General features: G+C 29.7%; 1 protein-coding gene across 1 annotated transcript; it reads right to left on the bottom strand.

Moving 5' to 3' along the window:
- Nucleotides 1-4,080: 4,080 nt before the first annotated feature.
- On the bottom strand, nucleotides 4,081-10,132 carry LOC129988986 (60S ribosomal protein L22-like). Its single transcript, XM_056097283.1, has 4 exons — nucleotides 10,006-10,132; nucleotides 8,601-8,729; nucleotides 7,668-7,789; nucleotides 4,081-4,263 (listed from the first exon to the last, which is right to left on the bottom strand). Exons 1-4 carry the CDS (start codon nucleotides 10,012-10,014, stop codon nucleotides 4,116-4,118), a joined length of 408 nt encoding a protein of 135 aa, XP_055953258.1. The 5' UTR covers nucleotides 10,015-10,132; the 3' UTR covers nucleotides 4,081-4,115.
- Between the last annotated feature and the right edge of the window lie 2,380 nt (nucleotides 10,133-12,512).

Raw genomic sequence — 12,512 nt, 5'->3', positions numbered from 1 at the left:
TTCAAGCAACAGCACCCCCAAATGTTATTTTCTAATTTATTTTTAGTTAGTTTCAGTAAACAATATAGATTAATTTTATATTTTAAAATTTAGAATGCACTAATGAGTACTGCTATTCAAATAGCTAGGTTTTCCCTTTAATATCCTCTTAAAATAAAATAAAATAAATTCAAAATTATAGTTAAAAATATATTGAAATACTGCTGGATCATTTGCTGATCATATTAAACATTTTTTATTTAACTTGATTTGTTTCATATTTGTAAAGATGAAATTATCTGCAAATACCAACATTGCTTTTAGAACTTCCAAAAATGATTTTTAGACCATTTAAAAGTGATGATTCTTTCAATGGTAAAATATTAGTTATAATGTAGTCAACTTTTTAGATTTCAGAATATGGCAGAAAGTGCTTCCTCAGTAATTACAAGATAAAACCTCCAATTTCCCCACTTGGTTTCCACCACATTCTTGGTTTTTTTTTTTTAATTACCTACCTAAATTGTCCATTACATTTGGAACTACAACATAATATAAACTAAATTTAAGTAATTAAAAGGAAGATTAGTTAATGATAGGGATTTAAATTTCATTTATTGGCCAGAAATTCATCAATTATGAATTAACCACTCATGAGAAAAATGTTTAAATTTAGTTTAAGAAAATACCAAAACAGTATAAATATATATATTTTTAAAACATATTTTCTGTGTGCTTTGAAGAAAACATTTCACATCTCTTCTATTTTAATTATAGAAGTAAGCATTTTAGTTTTCTTATCCAACCAAACCTTTCAATATAAGTATATATATATATATATAAATACATTTCTAATATTCCAGGTAACAAAAAATAAGTTGGTGAAATAAAAATGTTTAAAAGATCAAATGAAAAAGTAGCCAGCTTGATTATACACCATAACCACTTTTTGAAAAATAATCTATAAATAGTGTGATTTATTGACAGATTATTCAACCCTTTTGTTGAAAGTGGAGAGGAGGAAGTGAATACTAAATTTTGTTTCGAAGTTAACAAAAACTGATTTATAATGAAGCAAAATACAAAATATTACAATAAATAAATATTGATGTTTAGACTGGAATGGGATATATCTGTCCAAGCAACTCTCCCCCAGATGTTATTTTCTTATTTTTAATTAATTTCAGTACCACAATATAGATTAATTATATTTTTTTAAAATTTAGGATGCAGTGAGTACTACTATCCAAATAACTAGGTTTTCTCTGTGAATATCCTCTTAATTGAAATGTTCTTTTATTTCTTCTTATTATTTCCTAAACTATCCATTACACATGGAACTATAGCATAATACAAAGCAAATAGCATTTAAGTATTTAGAACAGGCAGATTAGGTAATGATAGGGATTTAAATTTCATTCATTAATACAGCAGTTGTGTCATCAAAACCATTCATAAGCAACATCACATAATCACTTGTCAGCAAAATTTTTTTAGCAATATTGGAGTAATATTTTAAAACTTAATTTAAGAAAACATCAAAACAATATAATTTTCAGGAAGAATACAAATTTTCTGTATTGTTTGAAGAAAACATTTTGCAACTCGTTTGGCTCTTCACAAATTAACCGAGAAAGATTGTAGTTTATTTCTTAATATAAACTAATAAATTCAGTCAGGATACACTGAATTGTTTATAATATTTCAAATTGGGACTCATTTTTGATATTAAATGTAGTAAAATCAGCTTGTCATCGAATAAGTCAATATATCAAGTTGCTTTAACGTGACAAATATTTTATAAGAGATGGAATCCATAATAATCTTCTATATTTTCTTTAATAAAAGAAATTCAGAATTTTTTGAATTTAAGGACTGTGAAATTATATATTTTAGATACAAAAATATTAATGGTTAACCAAATTTTTTTTGTATCATTAACACTGAAATGTTTAAACAAGATATATACTAAGGATGCCAGTTATACAGTTAATAAATCAACACAGTACACTCCCAAGTATCGAGTTTGCCACTATCCAGCCTAGAAGTCATCTATTCAACTTTTTCACAACCAAAGAACTGTAAGTTTTGACTCTTATTTTAGGGTAACCTTTTCAAATCTGTGTAATCATTTATCAGCGAAAAATAAAATCAATTTGAAGCAATTTTCTAAGAATCAGGCCTACGATTTACATTAATATTTTGTTTATGTTTCCTGCATTCAAAGTTGGGCATTACCGAATTTATATTCTTTAACCTTCTTGCTTTCTAATAAATTCTTGAAATATGAATGCAGTATATAAAGTACCAGTACAAAGCCTTCTATTTTAACTCGATGCATTACTGGCAATTGCTTACATGATTCACCAGCACGCTCACATTGAGATAAATGGAGAGCTTAGTATGCAATAAAATACATATTATGTATTTTTTTCCTTTACTACTTGCCAATACTAGAAACTTTGTCTTCTAGTATTGCTGGGCAAAGAAATGAATTCATAGAACTCCAGCTTTTTTGTTATGCAGCAAGTCTTTGCCACATTAATTCTAATACTCAGGAGTGTACTATACTTAAAATTCAAAGTGCTTTTCGAAATCACAATGCAAGCACCCTTAAAGTTAACCGCTGTTTGATGCTAATTTCACAAAAATTATTACTTGATGCTCACTTTACAAATATATTTAATTTTAAGTGAAACAAAATTCATTACAAAAATTTATCTCAAAGGAATTTCTAACAATTTTAACTAGTACTAGACAAAACGAAGAAAAAAAAATTTGAGATAAAAATCGATGAATTTTTAAACTGGAAGCAGTGTGCCATTAATATATATATTTTTTAAAAAGTTGCATTTCAAGTTCCTCCGATAAAACCTTAATTTCAGAACTATTTACATTTTTTCAACTAATTTATTCAGCCTTCTGCAACACAAAAGCCAACAATGCCCAAGTTCAACCTTCATTTTAAGCCATTTAGTTCATCCACATAGCATACTAGTCTTTGCTCATCCATCTTTCTGACTTATTCAAATTCTTTACTTAATTACATTCTTCATCTAGAACTCATCATTCAGCAAAATATATTTCCTCAAGGTTAGGGGGGAAAAACCCCTACAAATATACAATTTGACTATAAAATAGAAAGTAACCATTTTAATAACACTAAAACTTCTGATAAAAACTTATAACATTCATGAACAAACTCCACAAATTCTATTAAATTGCAAGACACATTCTAAATAGAACTACATTTTTTTTTGTTACTTGCAATTAACAAGATTGGCATCTCAGACCCTTGCATTCCAATATCCAGGATGCCTCTTCATATTCCTTTTAGATAATGATTAATATAAATAAGTTTCACATTAATTTCAAGAAATAACAAATCTTCCGACTACTGACAATTTTAAGCACTAAAATGAACCCTATTTATATATGTATAACATGTTTCATTATTTTGTGTAGCACAAAGGGTTAAATTATATCAAGAGTGGACATTCAGATCTTTTAGATTTGTACTTTTAGTAATTGGATAGTTAAGAGGGTATTTATTCATAATGCTAAGAATAAAGGGATATATATTTCCCTAAAATATTTTAAAACCTTTCCTTGTATTTCTAGAATTTGTTTCGAGCTAAGCCCTATTTTAACATTCTACCCATACTGTATCCAATACTAACATCGCAGTATTAGCAAATGAATTCATTTTGAAGCAACCTTTTTTTTGGCTCTTGGAAAAAATGGACAAGTTCTCCAATTTTAAAATAAGACCAAGTCAAATTTAAGGGACAAAATGATAAATCAAGTACTTTTAAAACATCACAAAATAAAAATTCTTAATATGCATAACCACAAAGTTATGTTAATTTGTCCACACAGTTTTGTTTTATCAAAATCTTGCTACTATCATCTTTGCTACGTGAAATCATCAAATGAAGAGAACTGGATTTTTTTTCATAACTTTCGAAGAATAAATGCATTAGTGAATTAAAAAGGTATATTTGATGTATGTAATAAAAGTTGTACCCTAATTAAAAAGGCAAAATATCTTTGTAGATAATGACAGGAAACAAAGCACATAATAATAAAAAAAATCAAACATTTAATAACAGAAAATTTTATTTTTGTCCAAATATTTATTCATTCTCTTCTTCCTCGTCTTCATCTTCGTTATTAATCTGGAAATAACGAAGTTCATAAGAATCCTTACCATTAGCAACTACTCGCAGCCAATCTCTTAAGTTATGTTTTTTCAAGTATTTTTTTGTGAGATACTTCAGATACCTGAAAGATTTTAAAAATCAATTACAACTCTACTTCTAATTTGAATCAGAGTAATTTTAACACATTCAATAACTACATACATTTAAAAAATATACACAAATCTTAACACCTAAAAAAAAAAAAGGAGCAGCTCCAGTATACGGCCTATTGGCGCCATTTTTTTCGCCAAGAAGTCGCCAATAATGCGTGTTTGTTTAGGATGTTGTGATTCTCACCCGGAAGTTTTGAAGCCACGTTAGGCTTATTTCCAACACTGATAAAATACAGTCAGGGGGTGGCGCTGCCCCCCTGACCCCCCTTTTTAACGAAATTATTTTTTGCTCCGATTTTTTAAAGTGATTTCTTAATTTTATGCTGAATATGTTTTCATGAAAAGATTCATATTTTTTCAATTTTAAAAGCATAGTTTATAAAAGTTAATAGCTGTATATGTGAGCTGATCCTTATAAAAACACATATTGACCTCCCTTGTTACTTATCAGAGATTTTAATGGAGTATTCCTCCCAAGGAATGTCTCTGATAATTTCCAAGAATTTATTGAAAACATGCACCTTTTTATCTCGACAAGATCTTTCAAAAAGAAACATAGCCAAATAAAATTTGAAATCACCTTGCCGATTATATATTGGCAAGGTATTTTTGACAATATTCCACAGGCTTTCAACAGTGTTTGTGTGGGCAGCCGGAATTCCATTCGCTAAATCTGCCGGCTTAACAAAATGTAAACTGTGTTTCACCTTTAAATGTTCGTATCCTTCCTCACCTAAACTGTCATAAGCCTTCCAATAATCACTATATATAATCGTACCCGGCTCAATCCACTGTTTTATGCAAGAGACTAACGTTTCAGCTTTCCTATCGTGGACAGCTACAAGAAACGTACGTCCCGATCCTCTCTCCACACCACCAAAAACCCATTGTCCCTCAACTCGATGACCTCTATTATATTTCCTCTTCCCGAATTTCGATTCATCCACTTCCACAATTTTTCCAACACCTCCAATTTTTTCTGAATTCTCCTCCACATACTCTAAAATTCGTTCGTTAATGAACTGCCTCCAATCTGATAAGGTACTGTTGCCGAAAAAGTATTGCTCTTTTATTTCCCCTGTCCTTGTGCCTATAACAATCTCAAAAGTGAGCAAAAATATTTCCTCTATGGTCAACCTACTGCTGTTGAACCAAGAACCATACCTCAAACTTACCTGCTTCCCACACATTTTCCTTGACTCACCCCTAATTATACTGTTCCGACAAACAAAGCTATAACCATCCGAAACATCATTTCTAGTTCGTACCTGCAGTAAAACATTGCAAATAGGGCAATTTGGGGTTTTAATCAAACCCGATTCCTTCAAAAAAGCAAAAAAATTATCCCTAACCCGCATCAACTATGTGACAAAATACCTGGTCGCAACTCCAGGATTTCCAAAAATAGGCCTCGCTTTATTGTCTGACATCTTAGAAACCCTAAATCCAAGCCCGTTTTTCTGCAAAACATTTTGAAATTTTTCAACAACATCCTGAATTTGTACATTAGCAGATGCCATGAGTAAAAATAGAAAAATAAAAATGCAAAAACAAAATAAAATGGAAAAATACAACCTGGCCACGTGGGAAATGATAGGAGCTAACAGCCGTCGACTGATACAAGTGGATAGTACAGTGTGAAATGAATGAAATTTAAAATTAGAGGTTAAGGTGAAAGGTTAAGAGATAAGGTTTAAGGTTACCATAAAGAAGAAAACGTACGCCGATAACGGCAGCCAGAAATGACCGTTTATCGCCAATTTGGCGGAGGCCGTATACTGAAGCTGAGCCAAAAAAAAAAAAAAAAAACTATTTTATCCAAATTGGAACATTATATTATCAGACATGACAGCCTTAGGATAAAAGACGAATTTCATAAAATAAATTATATATTAAAAACACAGCGGAATTATCACATAAAAAAAATCTAAAAAATGATAAAACTTGATCCGAGAAAAGCCGAAATCCGTATTTCAGCAGATACATCTTGCTCGTACTGTTTAATCTAACATCCTTAAACTAAAAATAGGTTTTAATGCTCACGCTAGATGAAATAAAGAACTGATGATCTACTATTTGTTTCGGTATTCTCAGACAACCACTTTTCGACGGTTCTATCTCACTAAGGAGCGACACACGGAAGGATGTGCGCCATTTTCTGAATTTACCTTACTGTTAAATGTAAACATCCCCTCCTTTCCCTAAATTAAACCCATCCTAATGCATGCACAAAAGCATGGAGTATTTTAGAATCCATCGGTAAACAATTTGAACATTCCAATACTCAGAAAAACATAATACTTAAAGGATAAAACCAGACATGGGCTAAATTCTAGAGACGGGTACCGCCAAGTTTGGCGCCAAATTTTAAAGCTCAAGTTGCCAATATGGCAACCCCTCTATGCCTGCAATGTATGGCAACCCTGTGAAGAGAATGGGGTGATGTAATTATAAACTAATCAGGTATGAATTGACTTTGAATATCAACCAATTAGGTATAAGTGCAGCTTTTTGCGGCTTACTGCTCCCCAAGTCTTGTAACGTATTTTTTCTTACTTTCTTCGATTTCTCTTGTGCTGGCAGCTTTTCGTGAGGATTTTCAAGATTTTCTCTTCAATTAATTGACGATTGGATTTATTCTGCTTGTAAAGTATTTTTTTTTTCTTACTTTCGTCGATTTTTCTTGTGGTGTAAAATGGCTGGTATGAATGTGACAAATGAAGAATCCCTTAAATTGAGGGTTTTTTTTTTCGATTTAGAACGTTTGGTAGCGAAAGCGTGTGTTGAATGGTGCATGAAAATGGATTTGATTGCTGATGGAAGTGTGGTGAATGCAGGCAGGATATGGTATTAACAGAAAGGAAAGGTTTGTAGAAGAGAAGGGCATTATTGTAAATTAACAAAATTCACATCGTTAAATCGGGCGAGTTAAAAAAAAATTTGTATTGTTATTTTTGTGCATTTTTTAAAAATTTAACATTGTTCAAATTGTGCTATTTTTAATTATTTCTTATTTTTGTATACTTCATGCCAAATTTTTCTCCTGCCATCGCCCCAAGGACGCTGTAATCTTCAGAGAAAAAATCTCTTGAAAATAGTCATAATATTGAGAAATACAATTCTGAAGATTACAGCGTCCGCGGGGCTTGGCGAGAAAAATTTGGCAGGAAATCGCCAAATGGTTCCCGTCTCTAGAACTATACCCCAGACATGCTTTAAACAAATCTAAACAGTTATACAAGAATATTCACTAAAAAAATACTGCCATTGTAAAAATGATATCTCTTTTTAAATGTCTAAATGATAACAATAGTTTACAATAATAAACAATACTATGTTTTTTTCTGGCTAGTTAAAATTTCAGTGAACTTACCTTTTACAAAACCTGCAGTCAGCAGTTACAGTGATTTTTGACTTATTTCTTTCAATGGTGACTGCATTTCCCAAATTATTGGTTTTTCCATTAACCTTGATACGGTCATGAAGGAATTTTTCCTAAAAATGGCATAAATATTCATTAAGTTAAAATATCTCATTAAATATTTAATATTAAAGGTTAAAATAAAACAAAAACTAATACAAAACATTAAATAAAACAAAACACCTTAATGACAAGTAATGAATGCAAGAAATGTTAATTACAAGAAAATAAAAATATAAATAAATCTGCCAAATTCAAAGCATTGTCTAAATATCAAAAAAAGATGAACACTTCAACCTACCATATAACTTGGAATACAAATAATTACTGGGTACTTGCTTATTTGCAAAACTATTTGTGAAAATGTAAGTTTAGCCGCATGTTGATAAGGTATACAACCAAGATTTACATATATTTGATAATTAATATGCAAGTACTAAACAATGAAGATCCACATGGGAGGTGTACAAAGACATTTCGATTCATAGTTAAAAAGTATTATATTCCAATAAAGCTGCTTAAAAGAAACTATGTTCACAATATAAAAAAAGGCAGCAACTAGCAGAAAATTTGAAATAAGTATGAAATATAGTTTTCCATGAAACAAAACAAGTGTAATTTTAAGCAATTATTCATAAAATATCAAATTATAAAATCAATAACACACTATTAAAAGATGACCAAGAAAACTAAAATATGAAAAGCAATCATTAAATAACGAATTAGGGACTATCTTTTTATAATCTAATGAAAAAAGTAAGTTACACTACAATTAAAGTGGCCACAGATAAATACACACTGAAACTTAGCAATAATTCAAAACTTAGTGACAACAAAAGTCTCATAACAGAATAGTATCAAATATAAGAATTAAAAATAACTTACGAAGTCGGTTACAACCATGATGCCATCTTCAACAGGATGACTGGTGTCAATGGTGAATTTCTTAGGCTGCAATTTCTTCTTCTTTCCTTTACCTTTTAGCACAGGTTTTGCAACTTTCTTTTTGTGTACCTTTAGATCAAACAAAATAATTAGTATCAAGTTATTACAATAAAATTATTCCAATCTTTTATTTTTAATACAGCAAATGATTGGAATATACGATTACACTAGAATGTTTACAGTTCTCATCAAGCAAAATACGCTTAAATGATTTAATTTAACATTGAAGTAAAATAAACAGCCTTTATCATGGTTCCTACATACAACCGTATCTCAAAAAGTGTATGAAAAATATTAAGTTTTGTGACAATTATTAAGCATCAGAATAGAGTGGCATTGCATACTAAAATAGAAGAAAATACTTAATAGCAGTATAAAAATCAGCATGAGTAAAACTCTGTGCTACTTTAATATTGTTGTTTAACATACTAATGAGAAAAATTCATAAATCAATGAGATTTGATTTTGAATTATGATTTTAAATATCAATCAAGATATTCTGCTGCTAAACCAAATCACTCAGGGATGCAATATCAGTTCAAATTTCACTTTCAAAGTGTATTATTTTGGCACAAATATCGAAATAAGCATGAAATATAAATCAAAAAAATATATATCAATATCTTTTTAATAGTTCTAGCATGATTTATATTTAAACGGTATATAAAAACATTTATCTAATAAATGGAGAATTTTAAAAGTAGTTCTATTCTCAGATTTAATAAGGTTCATCGTTTTTGATCAAAAGCCTAACACGATAATCATTTGAAATTAGCAAATCAATTTTTTGAATAGTTCAATAGCTTCATCAAGTAAATTTTCTGAGGAAATGTGTTATATAATATGCTGCTCCTACGAAGAAAGTCACAATGGAAGTATCAATTCATACATTTCTAAGAAATCTAACCATATTATTTATACCATGATATACTTTCACCACATGTATCCTTCATATGTCGAATGGTTTTCGACAAATATGTACACTAAGAACAGACGAATTGATTTATTAAACGTGCAGGGCAACACTTCCAAGATTAACAATAATTAACCCTACATTGATTCAAAAACCATAACTACTACCAGCAAAATGCAAAACACAATGATTCATTCAAAATAATCCTCGGAAACGATTTATACAAAATTACTTTAATGCAAAATATAAATGATGATCCTAAAATTTAAATTATATATAATAAAAAAATGACATAAAATGGCGGTGCTTGCGATTACGGCAACACGTGGATTTTAAGCACATCAATTTGAAAAGCATCGACATTCTTAAAACACAACATCATTTGATTAATTTATTTGTATCATTTTAAAGAACATATCAGATGATACTTACAACGGCCATTGTAGAATTTTGGGAAAAAAACTTAGTGAAAAATCACCACGACACGCCGCGACAAATTCACTCTATGCTAGGCCAATGAGATGTTGCCAATTTAAAAAACATAATAAGTGGAAAGAAATGTATTCACATTTAAGATTTTATTGCCGTGCAGCAGCATAGTGAAAAACGATAACTTTTATTGTATATAAAAAGAATATCCAATATTTTCAAATGTCCAAACGAATTTTTCTGAGAATAGATTTTTCTATCAGAAATTTTTTAAAATTTGAATCTCTCTGTCCTCAGTTTCTTAGAAAATGATATAAGTTCGATCTTTGAATGAATACAATCTTTCACTTTTCAAAACAAAATTTTTCTAGTATTTCTGTTTAAAAATAAATAGCTCATTTAAAAATCAAAATGCTTTCTTTCTTAGTATTTTGAAAATAAACTGAATATGAGAAAACTTTGTAGAATTTAATGTTTCGCCCAATATATAAAATTTTAAGTTAAGGAAATTTTCAGGTAGTATAAAAGTAATGAAAGCTAAATTCTCCATTTCAAACAGAAAACTTTACCATTTAGTAATGGCACGTAATTGAGAATTAAGGTGGGTTCACACGAGGCCTTTTATTGCGCGCAAACGTTGTCTCTCTACTGTTGTCCCTCTATTGTCCCCGTGTGAACAGTCGAGACAACGTTGATGGGACAATGGCTAATAGTTGTCCCGACGGGACAACTATTTGCCATTGTACCGTTGCAGTCACATGATTTTCCTGAAGTAGGCGTGACCTTCTATTGCGCGCAATAATAAGCCTCGTCTGAACCCACCTTTAAGGACTTTTGAATTAATTAATAACATGCATTAAGAAGATAATATTTATTGAATAAAAAATCAATTATTATGTGACTTCAAAGCGCTCTTTTTGAATTTATTTTGATTCTCCATTCACGTAATTATTTTGATTTTACAGTTATCAAATTAGAAAATTTAGCTTTGAGAAACGAATGATATGGTGTTTTTTTGCATTTAATCATTTTTCAATAGTTTTAAGAATATTTTACTCAAGGATGTTTACAAAATGATACATATAAAAATCAATAAATTACTCCTGAACCGAAAATGAACCGGCAGGAGTGATCTTTTCAAAGCTTTTTTGCGTTATCTCCAGTAACTTTTTTATCGCCCCTCCCGCTACAAAAGATTATGAATTTTATATAAGTTTGTAAATCCCTTCCACGGCATTGGCGAACAATTTAGTTTCGAAATATGGATATTTCGAAGGAATCGAGCATTTTAACTGAATCTAGCATTCGATCTTTGGGGAATTATTCCTGGAATGTTGTTAAATGGCAAGAACACTAAATAAAGATTTGATTTTTAACAAAGAGTTACAATTGTACTGACAAGATAACATACTAAATTTTTATATTTAAGAGTTTATGTTTTTTGGGTTATTGCATTTACACCCATACGAAAATACAGATCGACAGACGATAAATTCTTTTACAGATTCGATTTAAATTTTGATTCGAATTTATATTTTAGATAATAAATCTGTTTACTAAATTTCATTTGCCTAGCTTATTAGATTATGTAGCTATGGTGCTCACTTGTCAGACTTCCACTATTCCTAGACTTGTACAGACTTCCTCTAAATAGACTTTGTTCAAAATCTGATAGAGAGATACAAAATTGGTCTTGACCAAATTTCATTCCACCAGTTTAAATCATTTTTGCGCTATCATGTTTAGACAAATAAATATAATTTCATCTTTTAAAATTTATTTATTCGAGGAAGTTTGAAACATAAAGATTAGGCGAAATCTTGAGTTCGGATTTTTTGATTATTACAATATTTTCTCTTATTATATTTCATATTGGAGAAATTAAAAAAATCGATTTTGCAGATGAGAATAACACGTAATTTGTAAATAACTTATGAACATGCAAGAAAAACTACCATGAAGAAGGAAACAGAGGTGAAAGAAGTAGAACATATTAACAAAGTGAAAATTCAACATATATAAAAAAAACATAGACACATTTTCAACCATAATGAATTATTTTTATTTGTGAAGCAAAAACTTGTCTTTGTAAAAATTTGTTAATAAAAATTTACCCATAATTTATTGCAACAATTTACAAAGAAATATAACAATGATATTTTATTTTCACAATATTTTAGAGAAAGCTGTTTGTTGCTTTTTGGGGTGAGACTTTAAAATTTAAAGAGATTTTAAAATAGTTGTAATTATAGTTTTATTTGCTAAAACAGTTGGAAACTCTTATGATAAACTACACATTTAATTAAATGACCTTTTCTTTAACTTGTCAAATATTGGAGTTAAGTTCCTCATCTTAGTTATCCACTTGAGACGAAGAACTGTCAGCGGGAAAACCGTTATTAGAATGATTCAGAAATTTCTGTAAGTTGTCCCATTTAGGAAATTTTGTCTAAAATCTTTTCAAATATGTCCTAAAGAAGGGTTCTCTGACATAGAAGCTTTGTGCGTAT

This window comes from Argiope bruennichi, chromosome 10 (genome assembly GCF_947563725.1).
Source record: "Argiope bruennichi chromosome 10, qqArgBrue1.1, whole genome shotgun sequence".
Classification (NCBI taxonomy): Eukaryota; Metazoa; Arthropoda; class Arachnida; order Araneae; family Araneidae; genus Argiope; species Argiope bruennichi.
The sequence above is the reverse complement of the archived record's forward strand: the minus strand, read 5'-3'. Positions and strand labels throughout refer to the sequence as shown.

Coding starts and splice junctions, on each gene's coding strand:
- LOC129988986 (XM_056097283.1), bottom strand. Junction 7,790..8,600: donor TCATGGTTGTAACCGACTTC/GTAAGTTATTTT, acceptor TGCCATTTTTAG/GAAAAATTCCTTCATGACCG. Junction 4,264..7,667: donor GACTGCAGGTTTTGTAAAAG/GTAAGTTCACTG, acceptor AAAATCTTTCAG/GTATCTGAAGTATCTCACAA.